The 20877-nt window shown below is 33.2% G+C and overlaps 2 protein-coding genes across 3 annotated transcripts in view; one reads left to right on the top strand and one right to left on the bottom strand.

Moving 5' to 3' along the window:
- nlgn2b (neuroligin 2b) overlaps positions 1–8160 on the bottom strand; it is a 346267-nt gene extending 338107 nt beyond the window's left edge. Inside the window, exons 1-4 of one of the 2 annotated variants that reach the window (XM_073913415.1) lie at positions 7660–8160; positions 5296–5590; positions 1067–1184; positions 454–561 (exon numbers count right to left, since the gene is read on the bottom strand). The gene's annotated coding sequence lies outside the window, so the exon portion shown is untranslated. Of the gene's footprint in view, positions 1–453; positions 562–700; positions 1185–5295; positions 5591–7659 lie in introns of those variants that run through there. The other variant, XM_073913416.1, reaches the window with a different exon arrangement.
- A 7595-nt stretch (positions 8161–15755) lies between these two features.
- On the top strand, positions 15756–19878 carry ponzr2 (plac8 onzin related protein 2). Its single transcript, NM_001386378.1, is given in 4 exon segments — positions 15756–15837; positions 16794–16907; positions 17200–17360; positions 19172–19878. Coding segments are annotated over 3 exon segments (390 nt in total). The 5' UTR covers positions 15756–15837; positions 16794–16801; the 3' UTR covers positions 19295–19878.
- Positions 19879–20877: the final 999 nt, after the last annotated feature.

Raw genomic sequence — 20877 nt, 5'->3', positions numbered from 1 at the left:
ATCCCCTTATTTGTTACATTATCATTATTTTTCTCTAACTGACTACATGTGCTGAAAAAAAACAAGTAACAAAATTTTAGAAAACTTTTAATATGGCCAAATAACACCGGTGACAACAAATGGAATGTGATCTTTAAATAAATGTACAAAAAATAATTTAGTCATTTATTTATTTTCACAAGGTGATTGATTAATGTGATTTAAATTTAAATCTAAAAAAAAAAATCTTGTTAAAAAAAGAAATTTTGTTAAAAAGTGCACGTTTCTGTAAAATGACATGTAAATGTCCTAGTAGCAGACATCACTTTTGGCCACTATCCACTCTGCCAGTTGAATTTCAGGTTCAGATGCTATCATTAGCTATAACATGATTAACAAAACAGCTTTGAACAGAAATTGCACCAGTACTAATGTGTGAGACAAAATATAAGGTACTTTTCCTCCATCACTAACCTGTGTGTTTTGCTCTCTACTGCCGATCAGTGCTCATTCCTGCTAGTGTATCCTCAGTCAAATCCTTAACTAAACATGGTAGGCCCTGCTAAATCAGACTGGAGACCCCTGAAGAAAATCACAATAAAATGTTGGTTATCTTATTCTTTTTTAAATTTATTTTAAATTTATTTTTTTGTCAGTGAACAATATTAATATTTTAAGGTAAACTGTTTTGTTCACATACAGAAACAAAAAAATAACTTACCCACCACGTGCCTTTCCAAAAGGAACACGTTTGTAGCTTATTTACCACTGCAGGCTGCTTATTGTTATATTACAAAATAGACTATCAACTCTTTATTAACATGTTTTAGTAAATGTGTACGGTTGATGAACATGGAATTCTGTCACACTGATACCGTGTGTATAACCTTTCACAAGCTCCTTAATGTTAGCTAAGTTACTTAAGCAAAACCATGGTGATTTTGTCATTAACGTTACCGTTGTTGTTTTTTCAGGAAAATATTAATCGTTTTCAGCAAGTTTTACTAGTGAAATGGCGCCAAAAATAACTATCTGGACTGTGTAAGATTAACTTAATTATTCATAAAGATTTCTTAACGTAACCCACCTTCAGTCCGTCTAGATGATAAATCGGTAGATTTTTGACAACTTTTGAAGTTTGTTGCAGCAAAGCCGTTAGTGACGTTTACACCCAAACTGCAGAACTTTTTAGTGTTTGTTGCCATCTAGTGGACAAAAGGTGGAACAGTTTGACACTGTGACAGAATAAGTTTTTAACCATTTGATGTCAAATTTACATTTTATTTTTGTACGTCCTTTTTCCCCAGTGCTGAAATACGGAATGCAAGCAACACATAAATCAGTATAAATACTTCATACATGCCACATAATCACTCCATCTGATCACATCAGCTTGTTACATACTTGATCAAAAGTAATGCATGGCAATAATCAATCAAGTGCATAGCTTTTTTTCAAAGTGATAACTAATACAGCGTGCAAAAATAAGGCTAAACTCAGACCCATAGCCAGCCTGGTGAAAGGGGTGGTTCTTTTTCTCAAAAAGTGGACCTTTTTGCAATTATACGCCTCATTTTTTATTGAAATATTAAATTTAAATACTGCATTTTAGTGACATTTTAAGCAGTTGTTTAAATTAGAGAGAACATGCAAATTCCACAGAGAAATGTCAATTGACACAGCCGGGGCTCGACCAGCAACCTTCTTGCTGTGAGGCAATTGTGCTACCCCACTGCACCACCATGCTGCCCCACCAAAATAGTACTGCAATAAATTTTAATATAGGCCATTTTTTTTTTTCAAAAATATGGTCCAAGATTTAGAATAAAAGTTACTTGTAACATGTTTTCTTCATTTAAAAACACTACAGTAGGGAAAGATTACTTCTCTTACGTCAGATTGTATGTTTTCTTGCACTGCAGTATGTTGGACTAATGAAAAATATTTGTTAGCATTGGCCAAAACCTATCAGCATTAGTCACGCTGAAGCAACAGCCAACAGAGGATTCCGGTTGGTCTTAAACCTTTTTTGATGGGTTCTTTTCACCCTGGTGGCATAGCAGTCAAAAGAGAACAAATAAGCTCAAGTATGGGACAAATTCTGGACCTTTGTCAGTGAGGGGTGGGGCTTCACTGTCTACAGGCCTGAAACCAGCTATAGATACAAAGCCTTCAGTAGTGATTCTCAAAATGGGGCATAATTAAAATAGCCTAGACAAACTAATAAAACAAAAACAAAAGAAAAATGTAAATGAATATTAAAAATTCTAAAAACAAATGAGTACATTTATTTTTTTAAACAACTGGAATTAAGAAAATTATTCATAGTTTTTTTTAATTTTAACCAATTAATTTTTCTTCTGCTAATAAAATGTTGGGAAAAATAAAAGATGAAGTTGAGTTTGCATGGGTCATACAATTTCTAGAATATCATAGGAGTTTAAAAGGTCTATTCCTGACATTAAAAGTTGGGACATTTTATTTATTTTTGTCTAAAAGTCAAGGAATTTCAGAGAGTTTTGATTTTTGTAATGTCATTTTTCTATACAGAATCATGTTTTTATCACTTTGTTTTTTACACTTTTGCATGTTGGTATGGTTAAGCTATTTTCCAGTGCCATTTTATTTGTTTCCCACTCGTCAGCTGGCAGTCACCAAGCTGTTGGAATGGGCCATTATAAGATTCTGATGGTATGATAACCTTGGATAAAAATATCCCGGTTTCATGGTTTGACATTATTGTGATTACTGCTCTAAAATATATTCTTTTTAAATTTCTGGGTAAAAACAGGGTTTCTGCAAGTTTCGTCATGTCAAATTTAAGACCTTTTTAAGGCCATTATGTATAAAATTTCAGACTTACACAGGGCAAAACACCAATAATTTTCTGTAATAACTAGTTTTTTTACTTGCCTCATTAAAATTAAAAACTAGTTATTTCTTACTTACATATTTTAAATAATGTGTTGAAACAAGCAAACTCTAGTTATAAAGATTTATTTTTCTAACCTTTATTTAAAAAAAGACTTAAAAGCTTTAATAAACAAAATGTATGCACAACATACATAATTTTTTTATTTAATTTTGTTTCCTAATGTTCAAGCAAATATGTTAGGAATTCTAAGGTCTAAATCATAGTTAATTTTGGGAGTACCAACACCAAAATTAACTAAATAATTTTAAATAATTTTAAAATGCTATATAAAAAATCTGTAATTTTTGGTGTCATTTATTTGATCGACGCTCACAATGGGATACTAATCTAAAAGTCTTCTGAAATTTAAACCAAAAGAGGATATTTCTCACGAATGCAATGTAGCATAAACAATATTACATTAAAGACAATCAGAATGTCTCAAAGTTTTAAAAGCTATAACCAACATAATTTATGCACAACATAAATTTATGCATTAAAACATGGAAAACGTTAAAACAAATGTTATAGTGAGGAAGACAATTATACCATATTGCTAAATAGTTATTAAATGTTAAATTTTATTAAACTTTGTACCCATTGGCTATAGCTTTACATGGACAATTAGTGGGACAATTAGTGAAAATTAAGAGCTGTTTAAAAGTATTTAAGACCCACAGCAGCATATTTCAGTGAATTTAATACATTTTAAGGTCTTATATTTAGTTTAGGAAATTTAAGACTTTTTAAGACCCCGTGGACACCCTGAAAAAAAACTTCAACTTTTTTCCCCTTTGAACACAAAATATTTTGTTTTGAGAAACATTTAAAATATTTTGAAGCAGTAAACATGTCAGGCTGAATAATGAAAATGAATAATTGACTTCAGCTGTCTACATTAGTTTCAAAAACACTGATTTCTTCACAATTTAAAGCAGCATGTTTGCATATCTTTTCTGATGGAGATATGATGCAATTTCAGCTTGCATCATAAAGGCTGCATCCACATACAATTGGAAAGTTTTGGCGCTTTTAAAACCTTGCCTTTTCCTAATCGCAGTATACCTTAAAAACAGTTATCGTCCCATTCCTAAGCGGTACATATAAACTAAAGCAAACATGCCAGGAAAGTGTACATTTTAAGAATTTTGGCTAAAATGACAACTTTAATATTTAAACTAAAACTTTTTTTTTTTATTACAAGCACAAAGTCACCTTGATTTGTTTTTCATTAGTTATAGGTCAAATTCACTGGGATCACAAAACGTGTGGCAAAGAGATTTGGGATCTAATTTTAATGACGATCAGTGGGAGGCTATATGCCAGAATACTCTCATTCCCTTTCCAATAACAGAATAAATGAACAAAATGATAAATTTATGAATAGGATGTATCTGACCCCACTTCGTTTGAGCAAAATGTACCCTAATGTATCATCCAGGTGTCACAGATGTAAAACCTATTCAGGATCAATTATGCATGTTTTTTGGAAATGCAAAAAGCAAATTTTTTTCTGGAAAGCAGTACAGGACTTTATAGCCAACGCTTTGCAAGTTCCATTGGACAACACACCAACACTATACCTCTTTGGTACAATACTGAACAAGACACTTGATCCCATTTCTATAAAGAGACTCGGCATCATCTCCTATCTAGCAAAAATGCATTTTACTCAACTGGAACCAACAAAGACCTCCAACAATTGAACTGTTCATAAAACTCTTGAATGAAACAATGCTCTTGGAACAATATACAAAATACTTAAAAAACAAAGGGGATGCCTTTCAAAAAATATGGATGCCTCTAATGATCCTCTGACTCTATGAACACATCTGATGTATTTTTTACAATATGTGTGACCTTAACCACGGCATAACTTTGTGTATTATGTTTTTTGTATTTTGTTTGTATGTTTATTTATTTCTTTATTATTATTACTTTTTTATTTATTTAATTATTGATTTTTTTTTCTCTTTGCCTTTTGCTGCTATACTTGTCTACTGAAAAAATTTTTTTTTAAATTATAGGTCAAATTCATATTTTTAGTCAGTAGTCAGTGAAAGGAAATTTGATTTTTGGCTAAGGGAATTGTGAACCCTGAAACATGGTGGACTTGAATATACTGTAGGACAAAAAGTTGGAAACTTGGAAAATTACAAATGCTAGAACTTTGTGTAATTCTTCCCATCAGTTCTTTAAATAAATTAAACTAAAATGAAAGACTTGCATCTTTATGACAGCACAGTGCTAGACAAGGTGATTAACAGTGGCCGGTCTTCGCCTTTGGTCAGAAATATGTTACTCAGCCAACAAATGCACATTTCCTCCTCTAGGAGGCACAGGTGTTACACACAGACACACACAGAGAGAGCTCTGATCTAAAAAGCTATGCAACAAATCACCTGTGTGGCCTGTTGTAGACTGACAGCTGCTGCCATGCGACTAGTAAACTACAGCTGAAACGCATGCGTATCTCTTTTGAATCTGATACTGGGAGAGAGGTGTCTGTCTTTTCTCCTGCTGAAAGTGTCCCAACTGTCTCATGGCAGAAGGGCGCATTTCATGAATAGCTGGTCCAGAATATTACGAATCTGGAAGCTCAGGATGGTTCACTGCTGAGAGGGACTGGCAGTTGTCCATTGTTGTTGTTGTTGTTGTTGTTCATGATATCATCCAGATCTTCATCCTCTATAACCACTAGAAAAGAGAAGTAAAAGAATGATGGTGTCCGCTTTAGACCTCTGTTAGGGTGTGTACAGTGTAATTATGGTGTAGCATTAGTTAATACAAAAATTATTTCTTTTGATCTGTCTAGAATGTGTGTAAACAATCACTTGAACAAATAAAAGATTGTATTACAGATTTAAATTATCATAATCAGATTACAAAGCCATTAAAAGCATTACATGAGATTTAAAAAATCATTTAGGCCTATTTGAACAACACATTTGCATGTTCACAGCTCTCTGTTGTCAGTTGATGCTCATATTAAAAATAAAATACCTAAAATGTTGTATTTTTATTCATGCTTTTATGTTTATTTAGTTATCAGCAGGGCCAGACGGAATCTGCGGACGTTTTTTGCTATTTCTGTTGAGAATTTTGGCAAAAATCTGCGGAATTATTTTGGGAGTATCGTAACTAAAACCTTAGTTAAATAAAAAGTAAGAGCTTTTTAACTTTTATTTAATGTTTAAATTGCAAATCTAATTAGATTCACTTTATTTGGTAAACAAAGCAAGTCTCTCATAAAATATATCTACTAAAAGACAGAAAATATTGCTTTACAGACTGTATTGTACATAAATCAAATGAATATTTTCATATTAGTCAATGATATTACTGTAATTAGTTAAAAAATTATTAATTTAGATTTACACACATTTACTCAAGTAAATAAACAGAATTAATGATGGGCTAAAAATCTACAGAATTCTGCAGAATTCTGCGCGCGCAGATTCCGTGTGGCCCTAGCTATCAGCTTTTTAACAACTCAATAACCCTGCACTTCTTTCGTTTACTTGAACATGTGTTTAATGCATTTCAAGATGTGAATGAAATACTATATTTCTAGTTTTACAACATTAATTCCATTGAAATCAGTGGCTTAAACGAGTTAAATCAAAATCAGAAGTATACATTGCCTTAAATAAGTAACTTATTATTATATCCCTTCAATTATCATCATGTAAATTGTTATCAGATTATAAACTGCATGTAATCCAATAGATGTTATGTCATCTTTTAAGTATATAAAATGTCACATTTTTCAAGTTTGACAAATAGTATAACTATCTTTATGAATTTTTAAACAAATAGTTTTATGAAAACAAATTATTTGTAATAATAATAATAGGCGTCATGGTGGCGCAGTGGGTAGCACGATCGCCTCACAACAAGAAGGTCGGGTTTGAGCCTCGGCTGGGTCAATTGACAATTCTGTGTGGAGTTTGCATGTTCTCCTCGTGTTCAAATGGGTTTCCTCCGGGTGCTCCGGTTTCCCCCACAAGTTTAGACATGTGGTACAGGTGAATTGGGTATAGCTAAAAAATGTCTGTATGTATGTGTGTGAATTAGTGTGTATGGATGTTCCCCAGTGATGGGTTGCACATGGAAGGGCATCCGCTGCGGAAAACATTTGCTGGATGAGTTGGCGGTTCATTCTGTGGCGACCCCAGATTGATAAAGGGACTAAGCCAAAAAATTAATGAATAATAATAATAATAATATTAATAATAATAACAATAAAACAAAATATTTTAAAATGTCTTTCTATTTTCCAGAAATGGGTTGCAGCCGGAAGGGCACCTGCTGCGTAAAACATATGCTTAATAAGTTGGCGGTTCATTCTGCTGTGACAACCCCAGATTAATAAAGGGACTAAACTGAAAAAAAAAAAAATGAATGAATGCCTTTCTATTTCAGCATAAAGTGACATAATTTTTAGCAAAATTACTAAGAGTTTTTATATTAGGCTAAAGGTGATTATTAAAGACTAATATTTGTAGAAATATGACTATATATATTTTTTTCAACATATTATGACCTTCAGTGCAAGGCTAGATGAGCAATAAAGCTGTCAATCGTGTTATAACCCCATTTACCTTTTAAAACATGTCACTAGCCTATTTCCAAGCCATACTGAATTCGTTATAAACAGCTTTTTCAAAATTGAAATGCACATTTGGTGGAATGACCGTCCAGAAAAATGTAAGATTTGGGGAATACATCCTAAATTATCTTTATCAAAATAAACTAGCACTCACCTCTCTTTGAACGTCCAATCTGTCCGAGTTTGGGGGCCCTCTGGCCTAACCTCCTCTGAGGAGATTCGGGGCTCAAGCAGTCACTGTTGACCTCAACCCGCAAATGCTGCATCCCGCACTCCGAGTCACGAGTTTCCGATTGAAGTTGCTCGGAGGGCGGCAGGAGCTCGGGCATATCCGTTGTATCAAACATCCCCGACGCAGGACTTTCTTCCCTTTTTCCAGCGGTGACGGTGTCCGTTTCCCCGGTGCTCATCAACGCCTCTTCCGCGCCCGTGTGCTCCCGCTCCCCCTTCTCTCTGCCGCCGCAACAGTACAGCATCCAGAAGAGTAGAGGACGACCAGGCGGACTGAGCGAGGCTAGAACAGTTATTTTATTTATCCGGTATTTAGTTTGCCCAATGTTAGCAGTTTGCCTTTTGCCTCGTGTTTCATTCCACTTCGCTATTCAAGCGGAAAACTGCAGAATTGAACTGCTCTTGACCAGCATCCCTCGGTAATGACCGGATTGGTGTTCTCTGTCTCTTACAGTCAAAGGATGCAGCGGACCGGATGCGTAAAGCTCCTCTTTCTGAGAAGCACATCAGTTATTCACGCTATTCGAATTACTTATTTTTCTGCTGATGCCAAACACGAGTATTCAGTGCCCTTTTTCTATTTGTATGTAATCCCTAATTTAAAAAAAAAATCCTTTAAAATGGGCTACTGCAGGTTTCCTGGAATTTGTTATTTACAGTTTGTAAGAATTCTCTATAATGTACTTTTACCACAACAGTAATATTTTTTCCGTCGATATGCCTCTCCAAAAATTATATTAAGTTCTTTGAAATCACATTTATTTGTGTTTATTAATTTTTTATTATATTTGTCCGAAAAAAAATTATTAGCCTATGTGCAATAAAATATCTTCCGAATTCTGAGATCTAAAACAAGTTTAATATTTATTTTGAGGATAACTACACCTTTAACTTCTAAATAATTTTAAAATGCTATAGAAAACAGGGTGGCGCTGTGGTGCAGTGTGCTGTCGCCTCACAGCAAGAAGGATCGCTGATTGAGCCTCGCTGTAGTACGATTTGCCCATTACCCAATGACGGTTGGGGTTAGGTGTGGGGTTTGGTGCAGTCTTGTACATTTTCGTATGACTGAACTTAAACGAATTCATACGAATTAGCCACTAAACTGACAAAACATAATATACTTATGTTTCCTCGTGAGATCAGGCTGGAGGCTCGGCTGTGTCAGTTGACATTTCTTTGTGGAGTGTGCATGTTCTCTCCATGTAGGCTCCGGTTTCCCGAACAAGAAACACGTGCAATATAGGTGAATTGGGTAAGCTAAATTGTCCGTAGTGTGTTAATGAGAGTGTATGGGTGTGTCCCGGTGATGGATTGCAGCTGGAAGGGCATCCACTGCGTAAAAACATATGCTGGATAAGTAAGCTGTTCATTCCGCTGTGGCGACCCCGATTAATAAAGGGACTAAGCCGAAAGAAAATGAATAAATGAATAATAAAAAACTGTAATTTTTTGGTCTCATTTATTTAATCGACAATCACAATAAGATACTAATCAAACAGTTTTCTGAAAATTAAGCCAAAACAGAATATTTCTCATGAATGCAATGTAGCATAAGCAATATTAAATTAAAGACAATCAGAATGTCTCAAACAGAGGGCAACAAGCACATTAATTAAAGCAGCAAGGTGGCGCGTCCATACGCAGCGGCTTTTTGTGGCCCAACAAAACGGTGCTTTTATGTCTTTTCATGTAAAAATACTTGTATGGCCTGTCCTATGAGTATAGTTAGGTGTTTTATAGTATAAATTAGTTGTGTTATGTTTTTTTTTTAAATATATAGCTCTTTAGTTCAGTGTTGTGTTTGTATTTATGATTAATTAATGTAGCACCGTTGTCCTGTGAGACATGACATTTAATTCCTCTGTATGTCCACATATACCGGAATGAAAATAAAGCTCAACTTGACTTGACTTGACTTGACTTGACTTGAAGATGTTAAACCACCAAACAAGCAAGGTCAACTGTCAGATCCTTTATGTGAGTTTCTGTGAAATCTTTGCTAGTCAATTGATGGTTTCATGGTCTGCTGAATCTTGTGAATTGCCTTGCTTTTCATTCATGTAATATCATTATACTATAATTACAAGATTCAGAAATAGCATTCACATACTTGTACAACTTATAATTACTTGTAATGACTTCCATTGTAAACTGTGAAATTTTCAGAGAGCTACAATGCACCACATGACCATTATACCACATGAGTGTCATAGATTCATTATAAATACAGAATTCAGAGTCCAAAGATGTAAACAGCTGTGAGTAGAGCATGTGTTGTCATCTTAAAATTATGGTAATGACACAGGCATGCTGTACTAAACAAGGAAAAGGTCGTTGTAATCAATGAAACAATAAGTTACTATGGCAACAAATTATTCATTCATTCATTTTCTTTTCAGCTTAGTCCCTTTATTAATCCGGGGTTGCCACAGCAGAATGAACTGCCGACTTATCCACCACATGTTTTACGCAGGAAATGCCCTTCCACCTGCAACCTATCTCTGGGAAACCCATCCATACACAGTAAACACTCATACACACTCATACACTATGGACAATTTAGCCTATCCAATTCACCTGTACCGCATGTCTTTGGACTGTGGGGGAAACCGGAGCACCTGGAGGAAACCCACGCGAACACAGGGAGAACATGCAAACTCCACACAGAAATGCTAACTGACCCAGCCGAGGCTCGAACCAGCGACCTTCTTGCTGTGAGGCGACAGCACTACCTACTGCGCCACTGCGTCGCCGGCAACAAATTATAAGATACACAATTATTACAAAATCTTTTTTTTTATTTTAAAAAGTGCAACAAAGGATTGAGTCACTTAATAATCCAATAAACAATAGCACCAAATATATTTCTTACCGTTTTGTTCTTACAGTAAAGTATAAATGATGTGATCTTCATATTAAACTGATATTAATTCCACTCAGAGTTATTTATTTATTTATTTATTTATTTTCAACATTAAAACAAGTTTCCTCTAGCACTGAACCAAATGTTCTTCTGTGCTTATTTTTATCAAAGGAGAACTTCCGAAGAGCTTAGAAAATGTCTTAAAAATGAGTCAGCACAGCAAATGGAAATCTTTTGCAACGCCTACTAAGCTGTTTGTCAACAGCAACTATGATGAGTGAAGTCAGGTATGCTGCGTATACTTTCCTGATTGCATGTTGTAAATTCTTGTCCTGTTTTATATTCATTTAAATGCATTTGATCTGTGTTGCATTCAATATTCTGTCAAACTGTACTAGAGCTTGTTTGGAAGCAGACCTAGATCCACTCGTTTGGTGTACACCAGGGTTTGGAGGGCAGAGTTCACATTTAATCGAATAAACCACACTAAAAGAGCAATCACAGCAGCATTTGTTATGAACCATAGCTTGCCAAGAGTGAACACACCCTAAAACCCCTGGAACATCTTTTCAACACTTCAGAAACAGTTTCATTTATTGTATTCTAATTGTTCAGAAGAGATGTTGTATTTTCAAACATTTCAACAGAGACAGAAAGAGCATTTCGTGATCACTCAAAAATATCTTGATCCCACACCCTGTTACATCATGACTCCTGTAAGCACATCTGTACTCCAGCTTAATATTTACCCCGTTTAATCCTGGAAGCAAACTAATAAATCTGTAGAGAAAGTTGTAGTCATGCTCATCTGTCTCTGAGATTACTGAAGGGGACACAGGTCACCATGTGCTTCTTTAATTCATGCCTTCGATAAATACAGATTTCATAACAGCTAAAGATCCTGCATCGCATACCTCAAAATTAAATGACACAAGAGGATAGAAACAAATAAAATTATATAAACAGCTGAAGTCAGAATTAGTAGCCCCCCTTTGAATTTTTTTTTGCTTTTTTAAATATTTCCCAAATTATGTTTAACAGAGCAAGGAAATTTTCTATGCATGTCTAATAATGTTTATTCTTCTGGAGAAAGTCTTATTTGTTTTATTTCAGCTAGAATAAAAGTTATTAATGTTTTAAACACCATTTTAAGGACCAAATTACTAGCCCCTTTAAGCTTTTTTTTTTTTAGACAGTCTACAGAACAAGCCATCGTTATACAATGACTTGCCTAATTACCCTAACCTGTCTAGTTAACCTAATTAACCCAGTTAAGCCTATAAATGTCACTTTAAGCTGTGTAGAAGTGTCTTAAAAATCTCGTAAAAATTTTTTACTGTTATCATAGCAAAGATAAAACAAAAAACTATAATGTTTAGAAATGTGTTGAAGAAATCTGCTCTCTGTTAAACAGAAATTGGGGAAAAAAATAAACAGGGGGGGGCAATAATTCTGACTTCAACTATATTTTACTATATTTAAATATATTTATATATATACACACACACACACACACACACACACACACACACACACACACACACACAGTTGGAAAATAAGTATTGAGCATGTCACCGTTTTTCTTAGAAAACATATTTCTTAAGGTGCTGTTGGTTTGAAATTTTGATGTTGGTAACAACCAAAGAAATCCATATATGCAAATGAAGCAAATCTAATAAGTTTACAAATGAAGTTATGTGTAATAAAATAAAATGACGCAGAGAAAATGTATTGAACACATGAAGAAAGGGAGGTGTAGAAAAGCAGTGAAAGCCCAGGCAACAGCTAAAATTGATTTTTTGTTTTATGCAGTGGATGCCCTTCCAGCTGCAACCCATTACTGGGAAACACAGTGACCTTCTTGCTGTGAGGCGACAGCACTACCTACTGCGCCACTGCGTTGCCCATATTTAAATTAGATTTTATTTATTTTATTTCGAACAGAAAATCATACACAAAACAACAATTTAAACAAAATATATTGACACAGTCGAAATGGAGCGGGATGAAGCACAAGCTTTGTTTTTTCCCCACCCATTATCACACACATCATTCATTTATTACTTCAACTTATTTCCTCTTTTACTTATCTCTTCTTTTTACATGATACATGTATGAGCTTTACATGAGACATATTTTATCCTTTTGGCATCTTTGACATAAAACATGTTTGACTCCAGTTGTACATTATATAACAGATCCAAAAATACATCGTATTGCAAACAGCCATTAATTGAAATTTAATCATACCTATATATATATATATATATACCTATATATATATATATATATATATATATATATATATATATATATATATATATATATATATATATATATATACACATATACACACACACACACAACTCTTTAAATTGATCATTAATGATAAATAATGCCTTCTAAAATCTCTCAATAAGTACAATATCTACATTAGGAGGATGATGAAGATGAATCCAGGGTGGACATTTCAGCAAGACAATGATCCAAAACACACCCAAGGAAACTTTCAAAGAGTTTCAGAAAAAGAAAATAAAGCTGTAGAATGGCCCAGCCAATTACCTAACATGAATTCAATCACAAATACAAATTAAAGATCAGATTTAATAGTCGAGACCCACAGAACCATCAAGACTTTTACACCCTATGTAACTCTTTGAAAAAAACACACCTGAGCAATTCATGTAACTTAATTCTACATATGAGAGGTGTCTTCAAGCTGCCATTATCAAAAAAAGCCTTTTATATGAAGTATTAAATACATTTCAGTAGTTCAGTGCTTTCTCGTTGTGTCATTCCATTGTTTATTGTATTTTATTTTAATTATTATTGTTAACAAAACATAAAAAACAATATAATGAAATAAATAAATCCAACTACCCCCTGCAGCCTCTCTTAACCAGGGTATCCAATGAATAGAAGTTAAAAGAAAAACAAAAAACAAAAGGATCAAGTATCAATTATACAAAATAAGGCAATCATTCTGGATCCTGATCATTGCTTTGAGCAATAAACATGGAGGTTTTGTCAGCAGCTGCAGTCCAGGGGCCTCATGTATCAACGCTGCGTACGCACAAAAACTTTGCGTACGCCAGGTTTCACGCTCAGAATCGCTCACGTTTGGATTTACTAACAATGAACTGAACGTGGGAATGTGCGCACCTTCACGGCAGCTTTCTGGCAGGCGTACGCACATTTTTTGTGCGTGTCTGTTTTATTTCCATTGGCGACTCCTAGAGGCAGTTGTGTTAAATTCCTCTCTACAAAGTGTCTGAGCCTTGCAATGGCAGCTGTATGAGACGGGTTCAGCAGGTATATAAGGTTTCCATACCATACATTTGACCAGCTAAACATTAAAGCACAATTTGCAGCAGTCGCCTGTTTTCCCAATGTAATCTGAGCGATCTACCGCACGCACATTGCTATAAAGACACTATCTGAAGATGAATTTGCATACGTGAATCAGAAACATTTCCATTCAATAAATGTGCAAATAAAATATGATGCTTATTGATATGAACTTATTGATGATTCCTACTTGTCTTTCTCGTGATAAATAGTTGGCAAAATCTGATATGTAGCGGGGAAAAAACAAGTAAGAATTCATCAGACGCTGGATTCGAGCCGAGTCCATGCTTGAACGTATCAATTCATGATTAAGCGTCTTACGAGCGCGCCACTGAAACTGTTAAGCGTCCTGTAACATTTTACAGATATAAACCACACTATTTCTTCTTTTTAATGCACTCAGTGCGATGTTCAGACCCAACTGTGTTGACCGCATCAGCTAAACTCTCCCACTCTATTTTTTTCTTTTGTTGTTAATTCCGGAGAACAGACTTGCAAATAACACCGCTTTTCTCCGGTCTACCTCCGAAAGCAGCACCTCCAATTCACATTCTGTTCAAAGTTTCTCTTTTTGCTTGCCTTTGACATTGCTTTTTCGTTGGGTTTTGCCATTAGCATAGTCATTAGCATATTCATACGGGGGAGGAGGCAGGGAGGGGTTTTGTGCTCGTGCATGTTGCGCTCAGTTTCACGTTCATTCAGATGTACAAAAGAATATGCGTGAGATTCGGCGTACGCAGTGTTTCATACATCTGAATTTTTTTCTGCGTACGCACATTTACAGCTTTGTGCGTACGCAATGTTTTAGTAAGATTTCCACGCAAGTCTTCGTACATGAGGCCCCTGATCTTTACTGTACTTATTTGTAACAAGTTTACTCGAGCTGTGGATCATTTCAACATTATAATGTCCTGAAGTTGTACCAACCACTTGTACGTGTCCAAATTATGTGGAGGCAGCCAATGTTGGGCTAGTAGTTTTGTCATTACATTGTTATTACACATAACTTTTTTTTTTTCCAGATTTTTTGTATTTGCATTGTTTGATTTTTTCATCAAAGTCTGGTTTAATTTCATGTTAACAGCTCCTTTAGAAATATCACTATAGGAAAACATGACATGGTCAATACTTACTTCCCTCACTGTATACATCTATTATATACTAGTACTTCGCTGGTATTCAGCAACACAAAAAATGCTTGAAATATTTACTGATGAATCTTGCAACTTTTAACCTCTGAAAACAAAAGCAACCATTTGCCTTTGTTAAAGATCATATAATGACTCTTATAACCATTTCAGTATTTCTGCATGGTGTCAAAACAGTTTGCAGTATGTAACCGGGTCAGTCCTTAAAATATTGCATTTTTAATGAGGAAGAGGCACTTATGGGACATGTTTAATTGATGTTACTGCTAACATTCCTTTACCTCAGCAGAGACAGTTCAAAACACTGCTGTCATACGACACAAACCTCACTGAATCTCAATGAGGAAGTTTACTGATTTAGTTGTGATGGAGAGTAATTTGTCCAATTGCCAAACTGCTTTCTTAGATTGAACAATTTCAAAATACTTGTAATGATTCTTTGTAATGAGCGCTTTCGAATGATTGAATTAATCATTTTCATCAACACTTGTATATTTTTCCATATCAGTAATTTTTTTATATGCAATAGAGCATTCAGTGTTGCTCTCCACCCTGTTTCATGAGTGATTTTTTAAGCATAATGCCTAAAAAGCCTGACCTGAACTGGTTGAGCAGGTCGAGGAAGTTTATCTTTAGAGTGAATACTTTTCTCCTTTTGTTCCTGTATAAAGGCAAGATACTAATCGCAGATTTAGAAACAGTAGATACTTTCCATGACGTTGGATCTGCCAACAAAAAGGTGAGTGTACTCTTTCTGATACAGATCATATTGAAGTACTCTTATCATCTGCGCTTTGTATTTTTTAATACTTTACATATTTTGTATATATTTTTACTATTTTCACTGTGAATGATGGATTAATCTATTAGGATTTTAAAGTGTTAATATGCATATAATGTTATATGAGTAAAAGATGCTTTAATAACAATAAAAGTGTATTACAGGGTTGAATTTTAGGTAATTGTTTTTTATACATTATAATATGCCATAGCTTTTTTTCTGGGCAAAAATAAAAAATTGACCATGATTTACAGAACACACTGATTAAAATGTTCACTGTAACAGTAGTTTATATTCCAAAAAAAAAAAAAAAAAATTAAAATCGTCAGGCTTATTTAGAACAATAAAAATTAAATGTGTAATTAATGACTAATAAATGTCATTTCATCTTTAGACTTTCTGAATATCTTTCCAACCACTATATTTGACCTATATATGGCACTGTAAAAAAAATATTAGCAGATACTCATGTTTCTAGTTTTTTTTTTCCCTCATTTATTTATACTTTTGAATTACATCATGGGACATTGATGTTTCATCCAACAACTTTTAACTTAAAAAAGTGACTTTTATGAACATTTTTATCAGTTCATTATATTAAGTCTGTTATTTTACAAACTTATTTATGTACATATTATTTCTTATCCATTATATTTAAATTCAAACTACTAAAATGTCAATAAAAGTCACTTTAGAGTTGATTTTTTAACATCACGAGTTGACAGAGCAGAGAAAATGGTCCAAAAATGAAATTCACAATCAAGCAGAAAACTGTGAATTACAAAAAAAAAGTTTATTGACATTTTTCACACTGTACATTTAAAATAAAGAAGGTTTTAGCATTATTATTGCTTATGTATGCTTTTGTCATACTTAAATCATATTATGTTTCTCTGCCTGTTGTACATTTTTAGCTGCAAGCATGTCGAATGTAATGGTAATAACACAGCCCCAGCCTACAATGATCTCTGCCCATTCTGATCATTGGGGTTCAGATATTTGTGACTGCTGCGATGACGTGCCTGAATGTAAGTATATTTTACATACGTATAAGCCTTTTACAAAAACAAGTGGAATGTTAAGGAATGATTCACCGCAACTATAAACCTGTATGTCTTCATTTCATCTCACAAAAGTTTTGTGAGAAATGCTGCTGTCATCAGAACCATCTTAAAACAACAACACGTTTTGAGCTTACCGCTAATACATTAAACTAATAGCCTACATAGTTTGTAGTTTGTGTTGCAATAACATGCAAAATATTCTAATACATGTTATTATTGTGTCTTTTTATTTATTTATTTTTTTATATGATGACAGGTTGCTTTGCTTTCTGGTGTTTCTCGTGTTACACATGCATTCAAGCCAGAAACTATGGTGAGTGTTTATGTCTCCCTCTGCTGGATATCTTCTGTGGCGGAATGATTCCACCCATCACCATGTCGATTAGGACCTCGATGCGACAGCGGTATGGCATACAGGTGAGATCCACAAGTTGAAATTTAAATTGATAGATTATTTCACAGTAACTGTAAATTCCAAAGTATATGCTTTAAAGAGACAGTTCAGCCAAAAATGAAAATTCAGTCATTATTTACTCCCCCTTCGTTTGTTCTAAACCCATCATTTTTTTCTTTTTTCTGTTGAACACAAAGGAGGATATTTTAAAGAAAGCTGTAAACCAGTAGCCAGCGATTTCCATAGTATTTTTCCTACGCTAAAACGACGTTTTCTGTTTGTTTAAACTACTATTTAAACTGAGGTCATTTAAACTATTTAAAATGAGGTAAAACAACAGAACTCTTGAGTTTTTTTGGTAGCATAACTTAATTTTTAAATTTTCGATCCATTTACATTTGTAAAATAATAATAATAATAATAATAATAATAATTCAAAAATAATAAACCCAATTCCTTTATTTTGTCCAAACACAAATCGATTGTGTGGAACACAGCAATTGTTTACATGGAAGCAAAAGTCAATGGTTGCAGGTTTTCAGCTTTGTTCAAAATATTTTTTTATGTTCAACCGAAAAAAGAAACTCATAAAGGTTAGGATCCACTTGAGGATGAGAAAATGAGTCAATTTTAATTTTTATGATATTAGTATTTTCCCATTACGTACTAGTCATTTTAATTATAGTGTTAGTCAGCAGGTTTGTTTTTAAATCATACTAGCACTGGTTTAATTTATTATATACTAGTTCTTATTTATTAGATACTAGTACATAGTACTTGTTTCATACTAATAACTATTATATTGTCACGAGTGACAAATAATACAAAAAAAAAAAAAACAGCCAATTACTTCTATAAAGATCTTTCATTGAGATATCAACTATTCTGTTTTAACTTTAATTGTTTTCATGTTAACCTCTTTATATGTATTAATACAAAAAATTATGTTGTTTTCCATATTTCATTGCGTTTTATAATGGTTGCAAACACCATCATTTATTAATATTGTTTATAAAATCAGTTTGTGTTTTTACTTAGTCTTCAGTAGGTGTCAGATTGCATTAATAACTTATGTTTCAAAATGCAATATTTTATATTTTAAGGTTCAAACGGATATAATTCTGGGTCAACAAAACAAAAAGCTTGTTAAGCTTCTATTATTAAATGACATTGAGCTTATCTTAACACATCATTTCTTTGACATATTGTATATGTGATTTGGGTTTAGGTTTTTAAGTTTTTTAATGTTTTTATTTATGTAAACTGTTGCTACCTAATGTGTATTCCAGTTGTGAGTAGTACATCATTTACTTATTTATTAAGAAAAAGTACTAAAAAAAACACCAAGTACTATTATACATACTATTTTATAAGATACTCATTTATTTATCAGATACTAGTATTTATTCATCGATTTAAGTACTGATTAGTTCCAAACTAGTAATAAATAAGTACAATACGATATTATAATACATTAGGGCACCAACAACCTAAGTTGACCAAAGTGCTGTGATTATTAAAGAGAGAAGAAAGTAAAATGTAACAGGAACTGTTCTGTTAAAAAAACTGTTCTGTTATGTAACTGTTAAAAAAAAAAAAACATTATTTAAGGAGTATTAAAACCAAGAGAAAATAAGTGATAGAATCCTAATAATTAAACACTAATAAAAAAATTAAAAGTGAATTACAATTTAATATTTGTTACTAGTAAAATATCTGTTAATTAGCAGGTTCTTCCCATTTATTTACTAATTTTGTATTATGAGATCTGGCAACTTTTGTTGTTGAAAACTTTACCAACCTAACTTTTTTCGTTCTTTTATTTTTGTTGCAGGGCACCATGTGTAATGACTGTGTGTTGTCCACATTCTGCAGACCCTGTGTTTGGTGTCAAATGTCCAGAGAAATGAAAGAACGGGATCTACAAATTGCTCTTGTTCGCACTAGAAATTTATGAAGTCTTATTACACTACTGCAAAGATGCCTGCGGGCGGAGGTCCTTAAAATGAAGAAAATCATAAACAATATGTCAGAATCAGGGGTTATAAATACTTACTATCGACTGGTCATTTTATTATGCATTTATATCATACGATGCCATTGTTTTTACATCTCTTTTGATGTATTTTGTGATTAAACACAATGCTATTCAAATTAGCTTTTTCTAATGGAAAGAAAAAGATGGATATATTGTCACATATTGCAATGTTTACTAAGATAGCTATTTTATCATTATAGTTTCGAATCAGCATCACTAATAAAATAACATTATTACACTGTAAGAAATTCTATCATCAATTAGTCCTATATGTTTTAGGTCATTGTAACTTACTAAACTAAGTTAATCTTGTTCTAACTTAATTTTATAAGTTATGCAAGCTGATTGTCAGTTTAACATAATATAAGTACAATGGACTCATAAGGTTAGTTTGATTCAGCTTCTTTTTTTTTTTTTTTTTTTTGCATTGAATGTATCTTTATGGAAATGTTGTTGGAATGTTGTATATAATTTATGGCACAATAAATGTTTATATGAAAAGATTTTTTGTTGCCCATGTTGCTTTTCCCATTTGTCTTTATTGTGAGACTGAAAATCTCCAATATCTTTCACTTATGTTATTCAACAAGTTTTTGTTGGTATTTAATAAATTATTGATCATTTTCTCTGACTCTTTATTGTTTTTGGCTCTGGAAAAATATGTTGCCTTGATATTTTGTATGTATATATGGTTAGTAATAGTCTACTGCTTCATTGTAACTTTTAGTCTCCACTGTCACATTATTATTATTTTCATTATAACATGACTTTTTAATCCCTATAAGTATAGTTCACCTATTTTTGGATATTCTAATATAATTGAAGCCCTCCCTTTAACTCAACAGCAAGTCCTGATGGTTAACATGATTACAGCTAAAAAAATGATCTTACTTAATTGGAAATATCCAAAGTCTCCCTGTTATGGTTGAACCAGTTTGTTTTTTATTCAAATGGAGCAAACACTCCTTGAAACCTCACAGGAAAAAGCTGAAGCCACAATTAAACACATCTTAAGACTATTTGGAATCTAGAAATTTAAGTTTGTCAATCCTCGCTTTTATTTATATATATGTCGCTGGCTTTGTAAAATCAGTGCGAGTATTGTCATGTTATATGTTTAAAACTGTATATATTTCTTTGAGAGAGATGATCCCTTCTTTTTATTATTATTTAATTTATTAATAATAATAATAATAATAATACTGTATTGTTTTGTTATTTGCATTGCTGTTAAAAATCTTATAAATGTTAAATAAAATATATTATTTAAAAAGTATAGTTCACCCTCACTGAGAGGTAAGCAGTCGCCTATTGATGCTAATGGCTGCTGACTCCAACATTCTTCAAATTGTCTTCTGTGTTCAACAGGAAAAAGAAACTTTTAAATGTTTGGAACCAATTGAAGGCGAGTGAATTTTCATTTTTAGCAGAGCTGTCTCTTTAATGCAAGGATGTTTGATATTGTGTGTCCCCCTGCTGGACATTTTATATACCATGCAAAA

Source organism: Danio rerio, chromosome 10, assembly GCF_049306965.1.
Source record: "Danio rerio strain Tuebingen ecotype United States chromosome 10, GRCz12tu, whole genome shotgun sequence".
In the NCBI taxonomy this organism is placed as follows: Eukaryota; Metazoa; Chordata; class Actinopteri; order Cypriniformes; family Danionidae; genus Danio; species Danio rerio.
This window is presented reverse-complemented; position numbering and strand designations above follow the sequence as displayed.